Below are 22566 nucleotides of genomic sequence, written 5' to 3'. Positions count from 1 at the left end.
AACCCATGACGTCTGGACGTGGTTTCACCTTGGTTTCGCCACATGTTGAAGACACCGCAGCACTCCTCAAGTATCCGACAAGTTGTGGAGTTTCCAAAATGCTCGTGCTGAGTCTCTGGGTCATCACAGTCTGCCCTCAGTCAAACTTGGACAGAGTGTGCGACTTCCCCATTCTACACAAGGACAGCATGTTCACTGATACTAAATGCACCTTGCCAGTTGACAGTGCTATTACCCAGGTGGGTTTATATTGATAGTAAGTTGTTGGTGATAATCTTCTGACTGATTAGTGTACATCACAGAGTTGAGGAAGACGAGTATTTTTGGGTGGAATGATCTTCTTCATTGTCAAATGTCTCATCATACGCTGTAAAATCTGCTTGGCCACCTCACAAATAACCAATAGAACGAATTTGTTGTTAGCAATGTAAGTTTTTAAATGTTGTTTCCAGAAACTTTTCATAAATCTCTTTTGCTAGTGTTACTGACTTGAAGCAAGTAACGATGATATTCTTATATTCTTCTTCTGATTTTTTCATGGTACCAGCAGCTCGAGGACCAAATTTAGTGCCAGGCTCTTCCATACATAAAAACACAAGAGGTAACAGTTTCCATCAAGCAATTAAACTGTACTGTGCTGTGCAACAGTGGATGGTTTGGGAGAGAGCGAGTTTGTTCACCAAAATGGTCTTCGAACTCTTGTAGTTGTGTGTGCTGCTGTACACTGATTCATACTGGCATCCAGTCTGGTCAGTGTTAATTACATAATCAAGGTTGAAGTTTGGAATTATACAGGGTGATTCAGAGAAATGGGAAATATTGAAAGTTGTGTTGGTAGTCATGGGTGATTAGTAGCACTGAATAGAGTATGCATCCTGTCAATAATACCCTGCCATGTAGTTATCACTGATGCTGGGAGTGGTGTGCAATGTGCATCAGCAGTCAAAGCATTTTACGAGAACAATGATTGTGTTGAGGGGGCACATAGAGAATTCTGCTGTCATTTTAATTTAGTCTGCCATGATTGTGTTCCATCAGCACATACAATTAAAACATGGATATGTAATTTTGAGGAAACTGGTTTGGCAATGAAAAAGAAGCCTCCAGGCTGTGTGCAAATGGTTCATACACTGCACAATATAAAAATTGTTTGAAATGCTGTCATAGGAAGTCCATACCTGTCAATATGTTGCTACACAGCATCTTTACGGTTGCATAGTTCAAGTGTTCAAAGAATATTAGTGCCAGACTTGTAATGCCATCTGTACAAGTTGCAGATCGTCCAGGAACTGATAATCAGTGATCATGTTCTGGAGATGCACTTCTGTGAATTAGTGCTTGGAAAGATAATTGAGGACAAGGAGTTTATTAAGAAACTATGAATATCAGATGGAGTCCATTTCCAACTCAGTGGACTTGTTAATAGACTAAATTTTAGATATTGGCACAAGACAGTCTTACGGAACTACACAAGCATTCATAGCACAACCATAAAGTTGCTGTGTGGTTACTGTGTCATCATATAATGTGATAGGCCCTTATTTTTTTGAGGATGAGACTGGCCATGCAGTTTTAGTCATATCAAATTGTTCCATCACCATACTGGAAACCTTTCTTGTGGAACAACTTCAGAGATTTCCACACATTAATGACACAACCTGGTTTCAACAAGATGGATCAAGGTCACACACATGCAACAATGTGGTTTCTATGTGCTTGTCCAACAGAAATAATGTTCCCTCACTTTATGGTGAATTTCTTCTTCCGCAGTCTGGTCCACACACCTTCCCTGTAAAAAAGGAATGATGTTCTTCTTCTGGAAAAGCTGTAGTAGAACCAGTAGCATTATATCAATTGAGCAGGAGCAACAAATGCTTTTCAGTATCAGGTTAACTGAGCAATTAATAAAAAGATACTTTGTGTGTGAAAACTTCAATATATTGTTACTTTTTTATACAAAAACACTGTTAAGCCTGTGCTAATCTTAAGTTCTAGTTTCAGCACTCACAATCAATCATAGTTGCTTGTAATAGCCAGCTTATGGTATTGAACCAAACATGTTACCTGAAAGGATTACAAAATGGATTAACCATGACAGTATTCTCGCTCAAATATTATACAATTTAACCACCAGAAGTGTTCAGCTTGTGGGCACTACTTGTATAACATGCCACAGGGATTTCATGTGTTCAATTTTCTCACATGTCCACATCCACTTTGCAGCACTTCACACTCAAGTTTTAATCATTATTCTGCAAAACCAACACATATGTTCAGAGATCCTTATATCCACATCTGAACATGATGATGGCTGAGTGCTGAACTGGACCTTAGACTTCACAAAGAAATTCTTTAGCCCACAAAATTCACTCTTACATACTTTCCTTTGATTGGCTGATACACATCATAGCCAATCTGATACCAGTATTAAACCGTGCAATCCTGAGTCTTTTACCTTTCACCGATCACAACTTTATACATTTTATGAATAATTTACTAAATGAACAAATTCAGAAAATGCACAGTTATAAAAATAACTCCTCTTTAAATAACAGACTTATTATAAAATATTTTTTGTTTCCCCAGTCCCTTAAGCTGGCTAGTTGCACCTTACAATTTCCCCTGAATATGATTCACTCTCACACTAATACATACTCAGTTAATAGACACAGCATTATTAATTTCTTATCTTATTTTCCATTCACACCATCATTCATACTAATAAACAAATTAAATTAACAATAATTAATGAAAGTTGTAGTTGTCACAATTGGGCAGTTTTGTTTCTAAAATATATTTTAACTATATATTATTTTATAGTGTGTAAGATACTGATACCTTCCGACCACAGTCATAACTGCTTGCAGATAGCTACTGGATCAGAGCACATCTTTTATGTGATGGTATTAATCGTTGTATCTATCTGCTTGCTTCGGTCTCATACTTACATAGGTGCGAAGTAAGGCACTGCGCCTTACAGCATGAATATCGACGGCTGCTTTACAACAATTGTTTGGGGAATGTGTAATTTCAGAGAAGTAATTGCTGAAATTCCAGTTGAGATGTTACATCAAAGCGTGAACAAGGTAACGATGAGACTGCAGGAATATTTGCTTAAAGGAGGAGCTCACCTGCAAGATGTCATCTTCAAAAAATAAACTGTACCTTATGTATTCCAAAAAGGCATTATGTTTACTACCAAATGATACAGATAAATATTTTTAAAAAAATTGTCCTCATGAAATTATATAATTTTCTAAATTCCCAATTTATTTGTATCATCCTGTATGTCTTGTCTGTATATAAAACTTCTCTGCTGCTTCCACCGTTTCTTCAAAACTTGCAACTTCTTTTTTGCTGACAAACTTGGTGATTTTTCACTGTCTTATCGAATGTTCATGTTTGAAGGCTTTTGTTCAGATATCACTAGCAATAAACTGACATTTTTCTGCTAAATATGGGAACGCGACTGCCATTGCCCATTGCTGTAATGTTCTCATCATTACTTGTTCATAACAGCCTTGTACTTCCTGAAATCTTTACCATGTTTTGGAGCTGATGAATGCAGTTTTGTCATTTCTTGTGTCACCTTGTCCTGTTTCTTTACTCGAAATCTGGAGATTTTTTTTCTCCTCCAAGGTTGAAAATTGTGATTTTAGTGATGGGGACTCCCATTTGGGATGGGTATCACCAAAACAGATCACTTTCTTCTCATGAACCAGGGGTGCCAGAGTGTGAGAAGAATATTTGTCTGGATCGTAATCGTCATTCATGGCTGTACTTGAAGAAGGAACCTGTTACAAATAAAATAGGACTGCATACAGCAAAAGTGTATGTGGGCACATAGAGGAAGAGAGAATAAGAAAATCCACATACCTCTTCATAGAGATTTTGTTCATTTGGTTCAGTGTGTAATATTAAAGCTGTATCATTTACTATGAAATTATCAGTCATAATTTCAGTAACCTGCTGTGCAGTTGCTTGACCTATGGATGTTGCTGCAGGACCCACAGGTGTGTGAGGATTGTCCGTTATCGTGCATTTTTCTTTACGAAATTGAATAAGTGTAACAAAGAGCACTGGTGATTTTTTTTTAAAATCTTCATCAAAAGTTTTAATTACAATATTTTCACCAGTCACTTCTCTGGTAGAAAATCCTTGCTTGGTTTCCATTTTCCAATAAAATAAGTTGTTATGATAAATCACCGCAGACACTTGGTGAAATGCTGTTCACAGTTGTAGATACTGTTACATTATCTCTTAAAACGGCTGAAACAACAAACTGTTAGAGATGAATTATTTAAAATCAATCCCTGTTTAACTATTCTCATTATTCAAATTAAAGTAATCATAACTAATTGTAAATTGTATATATTAATTTTGTGCACATAAATTGAACTGTTAAACTATATTTAAATTTTTTAATCGATGATTTAACTTTGTGAGGTGTAAAAAGCAAAGAATTAAAAAAATAAATAAATGAATAAATAAAATAGGGGAACAGTGAAAATCAAACTTGAGCCACTGAATTATCACTCCATCATAGTTTACAACTGTACCCCACTACTAACTGGACAATAGTTATTCCAACATTACTCACAACGTAAGCAAAAAACTTTTGAGAGCATTTTCCCTTTTTCTTCGGCCCAGTCAGATGAAATATTTTAGGAACTTCAAAGGATCATCATGTACTTGTTTCTACTCACACAAGTTGAGCCAAGTCGATGGGACTCGTCCCATGCCCTCCCCTTGTCAGTTTAAAAAAGAGTGCAGAAATTTGTAGAGGAAAAAGTTAAAAGAAATTTGTACGTCTAAAAAATGATTGATGTGTGAAGCCTACAACAGCTTCCACCATTATATGTTAGGGGAAGATCTTGCCGAGAACCTGAGAAAATTCTGGTCGTACATAAATTTGCTTAGCAGGTTGAATGCTTCTCTCATATCATACATCAATCAATCTGTTATGACAAGAGAACACAGCAATAGGAAATCTTAAGTTTCAAATTTTATGTTTAAGAAATCATTTGCGCAGGAGGGCTGTACAGACATGCCATTGTACAGACTTTTGTATGGGGGACATAGTAATACAAATCCCAGGTGTTGAGAAGTAGCTGAAAGAGTTGAAAACAAATAAATTGCCAGGTCCAGGTGGAATCCTAATTCAGTTTTACAGTATTTGACATTGGTTCTTTACTTAGCTTGTGGTTATCACAGATCTCTAGCCCACCAGTGCAGAAGCCCATGTGACTGGCGGCTGGGGAGGGGGGGAGGGGGGGGGGGAGAGAGAGAGAGAGAGAGAGAGAGAGAGAGAGAGAGAGAGAGAGAGAGAGAGAGAATGCAGTTGACCCCTGTGGGTAAGAGAACGAGAGATGGATCCACAAAATTGCAGACGAATATCCATAAAATGCAGAATTTTTTAACATTTGGTGTAGAAGGCTTGTTTTTGAATTAGAGCAACTGGAGACTGTTTCGTGATGAGCTTTCGATATTATTAACTTGAGATTTACCAACAGTGCAAATGCCATTTATATGGCAGTTAAAGCTATATGTTCCAGGAGGTTGTCTTGGTATATTTTATAGATTGAACTATGATGCAAATAACTATTCACATCTTATCAACAATATTACGATAAGAATAGACTGCTACTCACCATAAAGATGGTCTGTTGAGTTACAGATAGGCACAAGGTTTTTGTTGTGTCTGTCTGCAACTCAATGGGTCATATTTATAGTGAGTAGCAGTGTAACATTTTCCTAATATTGTTGATATTCCAACCTGGAATTTCTGTTATTCACATCTTATGTTTCATAACTTGTCCCGATAAACATTTCACTACCTTAACCTCATTTGTGATCTACTTTTGCACACTTTTACATATATTTGTTTTGTTTTGTTTACTAACCTCATTCTCTTCTTGAATGTTCCTGTGTTTACTGTTCCTGGATTGTTGCCTTTGTCTTCATTCATATAGGACTATTCATATGCCTTTGGTAAAGTGACTAGCATTTTTTTCTAAGAAACTTCTTCTTTGTATCAACATTCCCAAGTATAACAACTTTGTAAAATGTAAAGCCAGGCTTTCATTACTTCGATATTGAGAGAGGCAGTGGAAGATTAAATGGAAAACTGCCTTGAGTTGCGCTCAAGTTGCTAAATTTATAAGAGCACTGCTCTAAATAAGCAGGCATCTGTGTTCAAATTCCATCTGGTTCACAATTTCCATCTTGTAATTAATGTTTAATTCTTAACTAGAACTGAAAAAGGATATATTTTTAAAATTACATTATTAAAAGGTATTAACAATATTTCTGGAATCCTCAGATGTTAATTAACAAATATATATTAAAAAAATTACAGTATTTTTTAGTGAGAGCACTGAATGTGATGTAATGGTACTAATTTTTCAATATTTGGTATCGTGTTTGTCACAATCAGTTTTAAATCACCATGCTCTGTGGTTGACAGTATGTTTCTGTTCTCGCTAACCACGCTAAATCCTCTTTGCACTAAATACTTCTTTGTTGCAGCTCATAAAGGTGTATGTACTATAGGAATTTGCCTTTGAAGCCATAAATAAATCTTGATATCCCTCTTGGAATTTTAATTTTAACCTTTCATTTGTTGAAAGTTCCATCAGTGGTTCCTGCAAGGATAATGCTGACATTTGTGGGTCAGAGAAAGGTGTCAGTACTGAACCTGAAATGGTCACTTGAAGATCCTGTAATCTGTTTGTAAAATCTTCCACAAGTGCGTCCAATGTTGACAACAATATCCTAAAATGTCATCATCATTTGTTTCCACAGGAGAAAGATTTGGAAACTTTCATACACAATGATAAGGAGAGGTGGGCTCCAGAGCAGCACAGCAGTGTTGTAGGGAAGCTGGACAGGAGCAGAAATGATTAGCAAACACGTAAATACAGCAAACAAAAGTTTTATTTAACTTGTTACTTTCTCTAAGTTTTGTGAAGAAACTGTAGAGAAGACCAAACAGCAATAAAGTCCAGCTATTCCAAGAAGCAAACTAAAGAGCCTCATGCAGTGTGAAGCTCCCACTTCTAATGCGCGGGTGAACTGTTGAAGGCTGGTTAAGAATGAAGATGGTCAATCACTGCAGCTGAGACTGGGCGTGTAGCTGCTGCAGGTCATCCTATATCGCAGTGGCTGAGGGAGCTTGTAGTCGGTGCTGCTGAAGGTGTGGTGCAGTGGGCACACATTATCGCATCTGCTGGGTCCCCACGTGACTGCTGTCAGTGTTTGTCAGAATGTGCGTTTCCATTTCCAGCTGAGAGACGCGAGTACTAGACAAGTTTTGACACAAAAGTAGAAATATACTACACAACAGTTGAAAGGATTACTCTTTCAGCGTCCTGTAATTGTTTCCCATTGTGCCACACAAGTTTGAAATTTGGCTCGAAGGTGCCTACAACCTTCATCTGTAATGATGCAAAATCATGACATTCTGCTACATGACTCTCATGCTGAGCGATGATTCAATCAGCAAGGTGTCAACATGTGCGAAAGAAAGGCCACAGATCAGAAATTTATGTGAGCTATAAGGTGGGCTAATGCTGTCACTTTGGCACCAAATTTCACCTTAATTCTGCTCAACACCACCTCAGCTGTGTCACACAATGAAAAGGTAATCACAGCCCCTCTTACCCACATTTCACCCCTTCTTTTGACGTCTCAGCAGTGGAAGTCAGAGCTGTGACAACTGGCACTGAATTAATGCAATTTTCTGATTTGTAGCTGAACAAAACATTTCGGACACACCACTGCTCAGAATTGACATGGAAAGGCCACAGGGGATGGCATAAATGGCATCAATGAAACTATCCCTTTCCCCGGGGCACTCATTCTCACACATTATGTGATTGAAAATGATAGTTCGCAGTGTGATGAGCAGCAGGAAGAATTCTTGTCACCCTGACACTGCTGACACCCTCATACACTTCAACCTTTCTCTGAGGACATGTGGGGCTACATTCCCTCTGAGTGTGATCAAACCCCTTTGGAGTGCAGTCCGAACACAAGTTTTGCTCTTGTGTATGGGTTGGAGCCACTAGGAACCATTCAAAACCATCTGACGAAATTTGAACACTATCCGAGGCAGGGAAGGGTATATATGTTTTTTCAACTCTCCTATTTTTCACCCTCCTATGGCATGATCACATGTATGTTAATAAAAGAGCAAAGGGTCTCTCTAAGACCCTCCAGTTTGGTAGTGCCCTGGGTGCCAATGACGCATCTATATTGAGCAAGTTAGAAATGTACCTTCAGAAATTTTGACACCAAATTAGCCTGGCAGCTACTCTAGCAGTTAAAGGTTAGGCAACACCTTCACCACCCCTCAGGTGCGGTTTGCCTATCTTCGGACTCTAGAGCAGGTGCGGGCTGAATTAGTGTCAAAGTTTCTGACAGGTACATTTGTAACACACTCAATAAAGGTGGGGTGGGTGGTTCCAAGGGTGTTGCCCAACTGGGAGGTCTTACATGGACCCTTTGCTCTTTTATTCATGTATATGTTACAGTTGCACTCCCATGTGATAGCACCACAGGAGGGTGAAAAACAGGGGGGCTGAAAAATCATAAGTACCCTTTGCTACTTCGGATGACATTTGAATTTCATTGAATGATTTTAAACATTTCCTAATTGTTCCAGCTTGTAAATGAGTGCAAACATTATGATCGCGCAGCACTCCAAAGGGATGCCATCATGTTCAACAGGGATGCAGACCCACAATGAACTTGGGGAAGAATTGAAGCATATGAGAGTGTCAGCAGTGTCAGGGTGATTGCACTGTGAACTATCATTTTCAACTGCATAATGAGTGAGAATCAGCATCGTAGGGAAAGGGGTGGTTTCATTGAAGCCATTTATGCCATACCCCCCAAGCCCTTTTTCTCATGTCGATTTTGAGCAGCGGTGTGTCTGAAATGTTTTGCTTAACCACTAACAAAAAAACCACATGATTTAAACACTGGTTGTCGTGTCTCTGACTGCCACTGCTGAGATGTCAAAAGAAGGGGTGAAATGTGGGTAAGAGGGGCTGTGATGACCTTCTCATCGTGTGACATGTCCACGGTGCTGGGCAGAATTGTGCTGAAATTTAGTGCCAATGTGACATCAGTGACCTACCTTACAGCTCACATAAACTTCTGAGCTGTGGCCTTTCTTTCATGCTTGTTGACATGTTGCTGCTTGGAGTGTTGCAGAGCCTGAGAGTGACTTTGCAGGGTGCCATGATTATGTGCCGTTACAGAGAAAGGTTGTGCTCTGCTTTGAGCCAAAATTTCAAACTTGTGCATTGTAATGGGAGACAATTATGTGGTTTAGAGAAAGTGATCCTCTAAATTTGTTGTGCTGTGTAGTTGCTGTTCTGTAGATTAAATTGAAATCCTCACCTTGCAGCTATGGATTTATGTCATTAAATTTACTCTGTAAGTAGTGAAATATGCTATATCATTCTTAAACTTCAGTAAATTATCCCTCAAAGAATGATCTTTGTTTTCAAAAATGTTACAACTGTATCAAAGAGGTTTTAAAATCTTTTGAGCAGGTACCTCTGACAGCCAATGAACCTCTGTGTGCAGGAACTGGCAACTGAAATCTTCGTTGCTTTCATCGCATAGATTCTGAAACTATCTATCATTGAGTGTGCTGCTTCTAATCTTGTTAATTATAGTAATTATGTACTGTAAGGAGCTATGAGTATGATAAGGAAAGTTTTTTGCTACCAAATGTTGTCTGTGAATAACACAGTGTATGACTACTATGTTTGGTACCGCCTTTTTTTAAGTATGAAATTAGCCCATGATATCATCCTACCATTGCTGAGATAATATTTTGTTGAGGAACATCTTTTTCTTTAAAAATAGTGTTCCAGTAGATAAAACACTGATTTTCCTTAAGAACTGGTTTATAATTTTCTGGCAAATAATGATGCGTGACGGATTTTATCATGTTTTATGAAACGAATGTCTCCAAGAAGTGAATGGTCATTATTTGGTAATATTGATTCATTGACCTGCAAAGAAAATTAACATGTAAAAAAAAAATAAATAAATAAAATCATATGTTAGTGTTCTCGACATCCTCGGACATTCCATTGATTCGTCCCTATACTGAGCTGTTACTCAGTGGGACTTTCTTAATAGTATCTGACAATGGTTTATGCAATGCAGTTTGCAAGACCTCACTAACAGTTGTAGTATCAATTCCTCTCCAATAGTGTGGGGTTTTTCAGATTTAGCAGTAAGTAAAGAAATTTTATAAGAGGCAAGTAACCCATCCTTATTTTGATTCAGTGCCACGATAAACGTATTAGGTATCATTTGATGCATTGAATGTCATTCTTTGAGGCTTTGTAAGTAAGACAAATTTTTATTTTCTTTATCAGGACGCATTTTTATCAAATGTTCTTCTAATCTCGAAGATTTCATGACTTCATTTGGAAATACTTTCTGGCATAACACTCACATTGGTAATTTCTAAAAACCTGCTTTAGCCGCCACCATACAAATCATTGCTATATTAAATTAGTTATTATGATTTAATTGTGTAAATATAAATAACATTTTGATTTGTGTTGTTATTAGAGTCTGCAAATACAAATATAACATGAAAAAAATAAAAATTTGAAGTTTAATTGAAGATAATATTTCCTGCATGTTTTTTTACCTGTGTTTTCTATTGTAACTCGTCCCTCATGGGAAAAATTTATGAAGCTGTTCCGTAGTATCTTAGTGCACTAGTGGCCTATGATGAACAATTTTTGAATTTTTTTGTTGCTAAGTGTTTTACCTTTCAAGTGCATACAACAATAACTGCTTACAAGATTTAGCAATATAAGGTGAAATGGTGGAGTACAAAATACCAGCATGCAGTAATGGATTTTTTCCCTAGCTATTATTCAGTTATGGAGATAATATAGGCATATCAACTTTTGGCTCAACACTTCCCAAAGTCCCACCTAAGTAAGCTATACTTCAAAATATGTCTTTTTGAGAAATAACTTGCAGTGTTGCCCTTATACAGAATATATTTAAAGTCTGTGCCAATAAACCAACAAATGTTCTTTAAGGGTGCCATAAGAAAAGTAACTGAATTCCTACCAAACAAAATACTTTTTTACGTCATGGAACAAGTGTTTGTTCAAATGATATTATTATTATGTAATGGTAAGACAGAGATTCAGGAACCAGGTTTTAAATTGTAAGACATTTCCAGGGGCAGATGTAGACTATGACCACAATCTATTGGTTATGAACTGTAGATTAAAACTGAAGAAACAGCAAAAAGGTAGGAATTTGAGGAGATGGGACCTGGATAAACTGAAAGAACCAGAGGTTGTAGAGAGCTTCAGGGAGAGCATTAGGGAACGATTGACAAGAATGGGGGAAAGAATGGGTAGCTTTGAGAGATGAAATAATGAAGGTAGCAGAGGATCAAGTAGGTAAAAAGACGAAGGCTAATAGAAATCCTTGGGCAACAGAAGAGAGATTGAATTTAATTGATGAAAGGAAAAAATATAAAAAATGCATTAAATGAAACAGGCAAAAAGGAATACACACGTCTCAAAAATGAGATCAACAGGAAGTGCAAAATTGCTAAGCAGGGAAATGTAAGGATGTAGAGGCTTATCTCACTAGGGGTAAGATAGATACTACCTACAGGAAAATTAAAGAGACCTTTGGAGAAAAGAGAACCACTTGCATGAATATCAAGAGCTCAGATGGAAACCCAGTTCTAAGCAAAGAAGGGAAAGCAGAAAGGTGGAAGGAGTATATAGAGGGTCTATACAAGTGCGATGTTCTTGAGGACAAATTTATAGAAATGGAAGAGAATGTAGATGAAGATGAAATAGCAGATATGATACTGCGTGAAGAGTTTGACAGAGCACTGAAAGACCCGAGTCGAAACAAGGCCCCGGGAGTAGATAACATTCCATTAGAACTACTGACAGCCTTGGGAGAGCCAGGCCTAACAAAACTCTACCATCTGGTGAGCAAGATGTATGAGACAGGCGAAATACCTTCAGACTTCAAGAAGAATATAATAATTCCAATCCCAAAGAAAGCAGGTGTTAACAGATGTGAAAATTACCAAACTATCAGTTTAATAAGCCACAGCTGCAAAATACTAACACGAATTCTTTGCAAACGAACGGAAAAACTGGTAGAAGCCAACCTCGGGGAAGATCAGTTTGGATTCCGTAGAAATACTGGAACACGTGAGGCAATACTGACCTTACGATTTACCTTAGAAGAAAGATTAAGGAAAGGCAAATGTACGTTTCTAGCATTTTTAGACTTAGAGAAAGCTTTTGACAATGTTGACTGGAATACTCTCTTTCAAATTCTGAAGGTGGCAGGGGTAAAATACAGGGAGCGAAAGGCTTTTTACAATTTGTACAGAAACCAGATGGCAGTTATAAGAGTCGAGGGACATGAAAGGGAAGCAGTGGTTGGGAAGGGAGTAAGACAGGGCTGTAGCCTCTCCCCGATGTTATTCAATCTGTATATTGAGCAAGCAGTAAAGGAAACAAAAGAAAAATTCGGAGTAGGTATTAAAATCCATGGAGAAGAAATAAAAACTTTGAGGTTCGCCGATGACATTGTAATTCTGTCAGAGACAGCAAAGGACCTGGAAGAGCAGCTGAGCGGAATGGATATGGTCTTGAAAGGAGGATATAAGATGAACATCAACAAAAGCAAAACGAGTGTAATGGAATGTAGTCGAATTAAATCGGGTGATGCTGCGGGAATTAGATTAGGAAATGAGTATTGCTATTTGGGGAGCAAAATAACTGATGACAGTCAAAGTAGAGAGCATATAAAATGTAGACTGACAATGGCAAGGAAAGCATTTGTGAAGAATAGAAATTTGTATTCATCAAGTATAGATTTAAGTATCAGGAAGTAGTTTCTGAAAGTGTTTGTATGGAGTGTAGCAATGTATAGAAGTGAAACGTGGATGATCAATAGTTTAGAGAAGAAGAGAATAGAAGCTTTCAAAATGTGGTGCTACAGAAGAATGCTGAAGATTAGATGGGTAGATCACATAACTAATGAGGAGGTATTGAATAGAATTGGAGAGAAGAGAAATTTGTGGCACATCTTGACTAGAAGAAGGGATCAGTTGGTAGGGCATATTCTGAGGCGTCAAGGGATCACCAATTTAGTATTGGAGGGCAGTGTGGAGGGTAAAAATCATAGAGGGAGACCAAGAGATGAATATTCTGAACAGATTCAGAAGGATGTAGGTTGCAGTAAGTACTGGGAGATGAAGAAGCTTGCACAGGATAGAGTAGAATGGAGAGCTGCATCAAACCAGTTGCTGGAATGAAGACCACAACAACAACAAGTAAGCAGTGTTTCATTATTTTTCTGGTATTTCATTTATCATATTACATACAACATAGGCTACTTTGTTCTTTGTCAGAAAGCTTAATGGACACAATTATAATGTGTATAAATACACGTTCATTTGTCACCCTGAAAATTACTAATATCAGATGCTAGAAGAAATACTAAACATATAACTCTAGAAAATGTGATTGTAAACGTACCTCTGTTGTAAACAGTTATTGCAACAGATATGTGTTTTTAACAAGCGGTTCGTGTAAGTAATCCTTTGAATTGGTGTGCAGTGGTTCACAGTTGCTCTGAATGACCTTTGAAAAAAATCTACTGGAAACAAAAAGCCTTGGGTGTTTGAAATACTGTAAAGCATAATGAACCATTGGGGAAAAAAAAACAGGTATCTTCACTATTCTGCACATATGTTGATCTTGCCACAAACCACTGCAAACTGGTATAATGTAGGCTTTATTGATTCAGCCACATCAATCACAGATTATTCCACTTGGTTTTGCTGTGTGTCACATAGCTATGCGCATCAGAAGGTATACCGAAGAAAAGACAGCAACATAAAAAAAGGGGAGCTTATACTTACTAAGTAAACTATCATGTACTCCTTGTCAAAAATGTTGTAAGGATGAGAGCTGATTGTACTGCACCTTTCCATTGTGGCTTTGTGAGTATTGCCTGAAGGGAGAAAGGGGGGGGGGGGGGGAGAAGGTGTGAGTGACCATCAATACCCTTTAAATTTTCTCTGGATCAACCCCCCCTCCCCCCCTTTCCCAGACATCATGACTGGCCACCGGTGGGTGGTACCACTCCAGTAAGAACTGCTGCATTTGAAATAACTATAAATGAGAAATATCTTACATGAATAAGTAAAAAGTTCCAGTTTCAGATACTGGAAACATAACTGTGTGCAGCCTCTCAGTGATACTAGTTGCGGTAGAATATTTCTCTGGAGATAATTTAATAGCCTTTTGTTTCTTTTTTATTTGCCTTGTTTCTTTCAAGGTTGTGTTACCTGTTTGTGACTTTCCAGGCTATGCTGGACCATAAGGCTTCATTAAAACTGTTGTATGTTACCCCAGAGAAGCTAGCTAAGAGCAAACGGTTTATGGCAAAGCTGCAGAAAATGTATTCAATGGGAAGACTGTCACTTCTTGCTATTGATGAAGTACATTGCTGTTCCCAATGGGGCCATGACTTTAGGCCAGGTATGACAAAAAAGTACTATAATGCTTGTGTGAGTGTGTAAATCATTTGTTTCATTGTGTTTCTTAGTATGGACGTAATATAAAACTGGACAGGACATCATAGTAAGTAATGGAATACCATTTGAAAATGTTATTCTTGTTGAGTTTGTGTTAGTGGTAAAATTTTTATTAGATGAGTTTTGAAACTGATATCAGGCTCATTCTTTGAAATATGTACAATTATAAGTGTGATAGATCACAGTTTATTGAATAGACTGAATTATGGCTTTTAAGCAGAATATATGGCAAAGATGCAGTGAACACCCGAAACCAAGAATTTCCATTTTTAACTTGAAACAGGTTGTGGGATTGAAAGGACCAGACTGCTACGGTCATCGGTCCTAACTTGCAACAGGAAAAATAATGTTCATACATCAGTATTTATGTTGGCCAAAAAATTTGTGTTTTCTAAGGCTTTTCCATTTCAGTTTTGTTGAATTCATCTAGCTATCAAAAGGAGTTAGGCGTTCCCAATTTCTTTGATGATAAATCCCATCTGAAATGTCTTCAATTTGATCACCCTATTGGTGTGACATGTTGAAATACACACATCAAAAATAGTTTTGCATCAACCCGGTTCCCAGAATTTCTGAAGATAGACATTTACTGTGGATATTGTATCACAGACACAGTCCTTTCGACTGTTCAGAGATCTCACTAAACCTGCCCAAAGATGTAAACAACCATGCATGAGCAGTGCCTATTAGACGGAGGGGGTTGGACAGCTGATCAGTTCCAGTCATTCCACCAGGAAGGAGGTACATGGCTCGTGTTGTCTGTAGTTCAACTGTGCCTAGACGGTCAATACCTTGGTTCGATCACACCCGCATTGTTACTTTATGCCAGGAAGAGCACTCAACAAGGGAAGTGTCCAGGCATCTTTGAGTGAACCAAAGCAATGTTGTTCGGACATGGAGGGGATACAGAGAGACACTGTTGATGACATGCCTCGCTCAGGCTGCCCAAGGGCTACTACTGCAGTTGATGACTGCTACCTACGGATTATGGCTCAGAGGAGCCCTGACAGCAATGCCACCATGTTGAATAATGCTTTTCGTGCAACCACAGGACTCAAACTATGTGCAGTAGGCTGCATGATGTGCAACTTCAGTCTTGATGTCCATGGTGAGGTCCATTTTTGCAACTACGACACTGTACAGTGCGGTTCAGACAGGCCCAACAACATGCCGAATGGACTGCTCAGGATTGGCATCATGTTCTCTTGACCAATGAGTGTCGCATATGCCTTCAATGGAACAATCATCGGAGACATGTGTGGAGGCAACCCGGTCAGGTTGAATGCCTTAGACACATTGTCCAGCAAGTGCAGCAAGGTGGAGGTTCTCTGCTGTTTTGGGGTGGCATTATGTGGGGCCCATGTATGCCACTGGCGGTCATGGAAGGCACTGTAATGGCTGTACAATATGTAAATTCGCTGTACGATATGTGAATTCCATTCTCCGACTGATAGTGCAACCATATCGGCAGCATATTGGCGAGGCATTCGTCTTCATGGACGACAGTTCGCACACCCGTCGTGCACATCTTGTGAATGACTTCCTTCAGGATAGCAACATCGGCCGACTGGGGTGGCCAGCATGTTCTTTAGACACGAACCCTATTGAACATGTGTGGGATAAATTAGAAAAGGCTGTTTATGGATGACGTGACCCACCAACCACTCTGAGGGATCTACACCGAATTGCTGTTGTGGAGTGGGACAATCTGAACCAATAGTGCCTTGATGAGCTTGTGGATAGTATGCCACAATGAATACAGGCATGCATCAATGCAAGAGGATGTGCTACTGGGTATAAGAGGTACCAGTGTGTACAGCAATCTGGACCACCACTGCTGAAGGTTTCGCTGTATGGTGGTACAACATGCAATGTGTGGTTTTAATGAACTATAAAAAGGGAGGAAATGATGTTTATGTTGACCTCTATTCCAATTTTCTGTACAGGTTCCAGAACTCTTGCAAAACGTTTTTGGTTGTGTGTACTTTTCACTGCCTCAGAAATATATTCTTTTACTTTTGTATTTTCTTTTTAAGTAATAAAACAACATTCAATGCAATGCTTCTTATCAGTCAATTATTTTCTGTTCCTCAGTTTTCATCTCATAAAGATTATCATTTTTTCCAGCATATTAACACTTTCTTTTTTCTGTACCCCTTTTTTCTGTCCAACACTTTCACAAAGCCTTCAGACCCATTGTAATTTTAGTTTTGCATGCTTCCTGATGGCTGAGCAATGTGGTGCAGTGTTAAGACATTTGACTTGTATTCTGGAGGACAGCAGTTCAAATCCACATCCAGCCATCCCGAGTGAAGTTTTCTGCGATTTCCTTAAATCACTCAAGGCCAGCATCAGGATGTTCCGTAAAAAAGGCATGGCCAGTTACTTCATGCAAACTGGTTTAGTGCTCTGTCTCTAATGAACTTATCACTGATGTGATGTTAAACCCTAACCATCCAGCTTCCTGGCCATTACGACTGTAAAGTAATGTACACAGTTGCTTTCTTTTGTCTGTTCCAGAAAGCAGAAAATTAACAATAATATGAATTAGGTCAGATTGCTACTCCATGCATAGAGGAGCCATTAAGAGACATATGGGCACATGTAAAATAAAGAGTGGGGCTGCAACATCCAGAGACTACAGATGACAGTGGCCATATGTGTTTGAGTTGTGTGTGTGTGTGTGTGTGTGTGTGTGTGTGTGTGTGTGTGTGATGGAGGAGGATGACTAAATAATATCCAGCAATCTGCTTTTAAATCTATCTGTCTGCTGTACCACACCTCCTCCATGTGGTGAGTAGCTATCCGCTACAATTTATACGCTTGTATTTTCTGTTCTTTTGTTTCAGAATTAAGCTATTCTGCCTGACAATTAGTCCATGCAGAAAAGATGTCATCTGTCAGCTGTGTCCTGTGATAAGCTCTCAACCCTTGAATTTTTTTGTGTGTTCCATTTTATGATGGTTCTTTTCAGACAATATGCTTGTAGGCTAGGAGTGGGCAGGGGGCATTAGGAGTGTGCTTGCATTTCCAGCATTTGGTTTCACTGACAACCAAGAGAAACCTCCTAAAAATGTTGCTAGGTAATGGGGGCTTGGAACTATTATTTCTGTACATGACGTATGTATGTGTGTGTACGTCCTAGGACTTCAGGGTAACACGTTATAGCAGATCCCTGAAGACATTTACATATGAGTGAGCTATTCAAGTTTTAGTAGTTGTTGCATAATGCATTTGTAATTTTTACCATTGTAGGTGACTTTTTGTCAAAATGAGGTTTTAGGGTGATAAAAATGATGATTTGCAATCAATATGGTACTGGGAAAGGGCATGGATCAGGGGCATGTAGGCCTTGTATATGTGCTCTGTTAGTATGGTGTGATGTGATAACAGTAATGACAAGAAGTGTGTTATGTTGGAGTACAGATTTGAGCCAATTAAATCTGTGGTTAGTGTCCTGTGTTAAGGTTGGGAATTGACAGACAATGACATATAGTTGGTAAACTAATGGCAAAGTATGTTGAGTGGAAAACTTAAAGGTAGCAACAGGATGACTGCCAACATGATTGGGACAATGTCTTAGGAAATGAGTAGAAGATACAAATGCAAAATTCAGACTGTGTGAGAAATTTAATGGAGCCAGGAGCTTCACACTTACCTGAAACAGCTGATTTTGAAGGCCTTTGAAGTAGGCTCAGATTTTTCACATAGAATCACAGGGATAGATTTTGTGCACTGTGTGTGATCGAAGAAGGCCCTTGACCATATAAAAATTACTATGTAGCACAAATGTAGTGGAATCTTTGTCACGTATGAGGGTTATATACGATGAGCACAAGAGCAAACAAATGATGCAATGTTTAGCAGGACTTTTATTGGGATTTTGAATGTCCCTGTATAAGGACTGGAAATAACCGAGTTCTAAAAGGTTATTGGGAAATGGTGGAAAATCATAGTTTGCTGAGGGACAAGATTATTCTCTTTCAGTGTCACATATAGCAGCTGATCGTGCTGACAGTTGATCTTTCCACAATAGGGCAATGCATTTCTCACTCAACAGTTGTATGTAATGTGTTAATATAAAATGAAAATGGAAAATCTGGGATGGAAAAACAAAAATATGAAATAGGATATATCACTGCCCATGACATGAAGGAGGTATTGAGCAGCAGACTTGCATATTGAATGAAGACTATTACGTATTATAAGCTGTGGGACAGAGTTCTTCTTCAGGCACAGGCAGAACAAACACAGCCATCATCATCTCTGGTCATTAAGGCATGACTGCAGCAAACCAGGATCTCAGATGGGATGGGTAATGGGACCGCAGAAGAGATGTGGAGTGGAGAGGGGAATGGATAGCAGGGTAGGAATGGGGGGAAATGCTGTAGTGCTGCCTGTGGGAGTAGTAGGGGATAGGACAGTGGAATGCTAAATGCAACACCAGGAGGCCATGCTGGGGGAAAAGGGGAGAGGAGAGAAGTAGAGAAGGGGAAAGGACTACTTGTATGTGCTGGGGTGGGGGAGGGGGGGAGTCGGAAAGATAGCAGGCATGTGCGATGCCAGAGTGGGAGCAAGGAAAGTGGTAGAGGCGGGTGTGGACAGGGACTAGCGAAGGTTGAAGTGGGGTAGGTGGGTTAAGTGAATGTAAGTAAATGAAAGATATGTTGTAGGGAGAGTCCCCACCTGTGCATTTCAGAAAAGCTGGTGTTGGTGAAAGAATCCACATGGCGTGGTCTGTGAAGCAATCAGAGAGAGAGAGAGAGAGAGAGAGAGAAGAGAGAGAGAGAGAGAGAGAGTTGTATGTTTATGTGTATGTGGTTTTCTATCTGAAGAGTACTCTTCTATCCATAGGTTATGATACCTAACAGTCTTTTCTCAACATGCCTGTCTGCTGCTCAGTGCCTCCTCTATCTGGTGAATAGCAATCTGTCCTCTTTCATATTGTTAATATTGATGCTCCGTGTGATTCTTTTTCCTTACAGCCTATTTTGGGGGATGAGGAAACACCTGGATTGTCACTTTATATGCTAACTTTTCTCTTCATTCACTTAAAATAAAATCTGTGATTCTGAAACTAAATAGTTCAAATACTTGTCTTGTCTGAAAACAAATTGTTTTTCTAGCTCTCCTCTCCGTGTCTCTCCTTCTCTTCATGTACCTCTTGTTCCATATCTTTCTTATTTATCTTGTAGAGATATGGAAAACCAAACAATGGAAAATCCAGGATGGAATAATGACAATGTTGCGTGAAGATAGATTGCTACTCATCATGTAGTAGAGATTTTGAGTCACAGATAGGTACAACAAAAACATTGTTAAACAAGTAAGCTTTAGGCCAAAAAGGCCTTCATCAGAATTGCGCAAAAAGAAAAAAAGAAAAAAGAAACACCCCACAAAGACACACACACACACACACACACACACACACACACACACATACACGACCAGGGTCTCCATCCGCTGAGACCAGACTGTAAACAGCGGCACATGATGGGAGGAGCAGTCTAAGTGGTGGTGGTGAGGGAGGGGGGAGGAGGGTGAAGCGGGGATCAGAAAAGGAGAGAAGTAAAAAGACTGTGGGTGTGTTGGAGGAATAGAGGGCTGTGTAATGCCGGAGTGGGAACAGGGAACAGAATAGATAGGTGTAGGACAGTGACTGACAGAGGTTGAGGGCAGGAGGGTCACAGGAGCATAGGATACATTGCAGGGGGAGTTCCCACCTGTGCAGCTCAGAAAATCAGGTGTTGGTAGGAAGGATACAGATAGCACGGGCTGTGAAGCAGTCATTAAAATGAAGAATGTGTTGGGCAGTGTGTCCAGCACCTGGGTGGTCCAGCTGTTTCTTGGCCGCAGTTTGTTGGCGGTCACTAATGTAGACCGACAGCTTTGTTGGTGGTCATGCTCACGCAGAACACAGCACAGTGGTTGTAGCTTAGCTTGTAGATCACATGGCTGGTTTCACAGGTAGCCCTGCCTCTGATGGGACAGGTGATGCTTGTGCCTGTACTGGCACTGGTGGTGGTGGGAAGATGTGTGGGACAGGTCTTGCATCTTGCCTATTACAGGAATATAAGCCGTGAGGCAAGGGATCGGGAGCAGGGGTTTGGTAATGACGGAAGTGAGTATTGTTTAAATGGAACATTACTATTGAAGAAGTGGGAAGGGCAGTGGGTAGGACATTCCTCATTTCAGGGTAGGACAAGAGGTATTTGAAACCTGATGGAGAATGTGATTCAGTTGCTCCAGTCGTGTATGGTAATGAGTACCAAGGGGAATGCTCATCTGTGGCCAGACGGTGAGACTTTGGGAGGTGGTGAGTGACTGTAGAGATAAGGCAAGTAAGATCTGTTTGTGTACAAGGTTGGGAGGATACTTACAGTCTGTGAAGGCATCAGTGAGGCCCGTGGTATATTTCGAGACGGACTGCTCATCACTAAAAATGAGACATCCACACGTGGCTTGGCTGTGTATAGAAGGGACTTCTTGGTATGGAATGAGCAGCTGTTGAAGTGGAGCTATTGCTTGTGATTGGTTGGTTTGACGTAGCCATCTTTGAAGTGCAGTCAGCATCAATGAAGTGGCTTGTTGAATTTAGGAGGACCAGGTGAAGTGAACTGAAGAGCAAACAGCTTGACCACCCAGTTTCTGAGCATGCTGTCCAACACCCAACACAACGTTCTTCATTTCAATGACAGCTCATTGTGGAAAACACACACACACACACACACACACAACACACACACACACACACACACACACACACACACACACACACACACACCTATCCCATTCCTTGTTCCCACTCCAGCACTACACAGCCTTCTATTCCACCAACACACCCACAGCTTTTTTACTTCTCTTCTTTTCATATACTCGCTTCAAGGATAGGAAAGTCAAGGCAAAGGGAACAGAACGTTCAGAAGAAAAAATTGGTAAGGTTGTAACGGCCAAGATTTGACTTGCACAGTGCCAATAATAGAAACTTTACAGTTACCAAATCAAAGATAATATAGCAAAAAACTGAAAAAGGATCATTATGTGTAGATAGAAATGTAAGTTTACAGATTGAATTAGAGGTGTGGATGAGAACTTAAAAAGGTGAAACATCATGTTAGAGAAACACTTGATTAATGCAGAAATGTTTCATAATAATTGAGAATCTACATTTTACCGTTGCAATACATTGATGATTGCCTATTTTGATACCATTTTCTCTTATTTCAGATTATAAATTCTTAGGAGTGATGAAGGCGATGTTTTCTGATGTTCCTATTTTGGGGCTAACAGCTACAGCAACTGCAAAAGTGATTACAGATGTCCAGAAAATGCTCAATATTCAAGGGTGCCTAGTCTTGAGAGCTTCATTTAATAGGCCTAATTTGTATTATGAGGTAATATTCAGTTCCCTTACACATACGTATCACTTTTTTTCATGATGGTATAACAACAGTATTGTGAAAAGGATAGATTGCCACTCGCCATATAGAGGAGATGTTGAGTCACAGACAGACACAATGGAAAGACTGCTATACATTTTAGCTTTCAGTGAAAAGGTCTTCATCTGAAGTGGGAAACACACACACACACACACACACACACACACACACACACACACACACACACACACAAAGAATCTTCAAGGATTGAACAAAAGACACATGGGTGAATCACAGGTTGCTTTATTCACACCTAACATATTGCAAACATTAGATGTAGGCGAACAGATATCTGTAAGCATTTGACACCATAACAAATTGTCAATGTGATCATATGGATCATCATCACAAATATGTGATTAGTTCATGGAATATTTGAATAATAGAGCACAGTATGTTATTTTGGATGTCAGATATTCCATTTGGTGAGCAGACATTTCAACTCCAGCTCAGATTATCTAATCCTATAACATTTTATACTTAATAAAA

At 39.3% G+C, this 22566-nt stretch overlaps 1 protein-coding gene across 6 annotated transcripts in view; it reads left to right on the top strand.

The window, feature by feature from the left end:
• Window positions 1-22566, top strand: part of LOC126163049 (ATP-dependent DNA helicase Q1-like) — a 143611-nt gene that overhangs the window by 50397 nt on the left and 70648 nt on the right. For all 6 annotated transcript variants that reach the window (XM_049919935.1, XM_049919936.1, XM_049919938.1 and 3 more), the window contains 2 exons: window positions 14408-14582; window positions 21866-22032. In XM_049919935.1, the coding sequence (XP_049775892.1) occupies window positions 14408-14582; window positions 21866-22032 (342 nt within the window). The remainder of the gene's footprint in view (window positions 1-14407; window positions 14583-21865; window positions 22033-22566) is intronic.

This window comes from Schistocerca cancellata, chromosome 2 (assembly GCF_023864275.1).
Source record: "Schistocerca cancellata isolate TAMUIC-IGC-003103 chromosome 2, iqSchCanc2.1, whole genome shotgun sequence".
In the NCBI taxonomy this organism is placed as follows: domain Eukaryota; kingdom Metazoa; phylum Arthropoda; class Insecta; order Orthoptera; family Acrididae; genus Schistocerca; species Schistocerca cancellata.
This window is presented reverse-complemented; position numbering and strand designations above follow the sequence as displayed.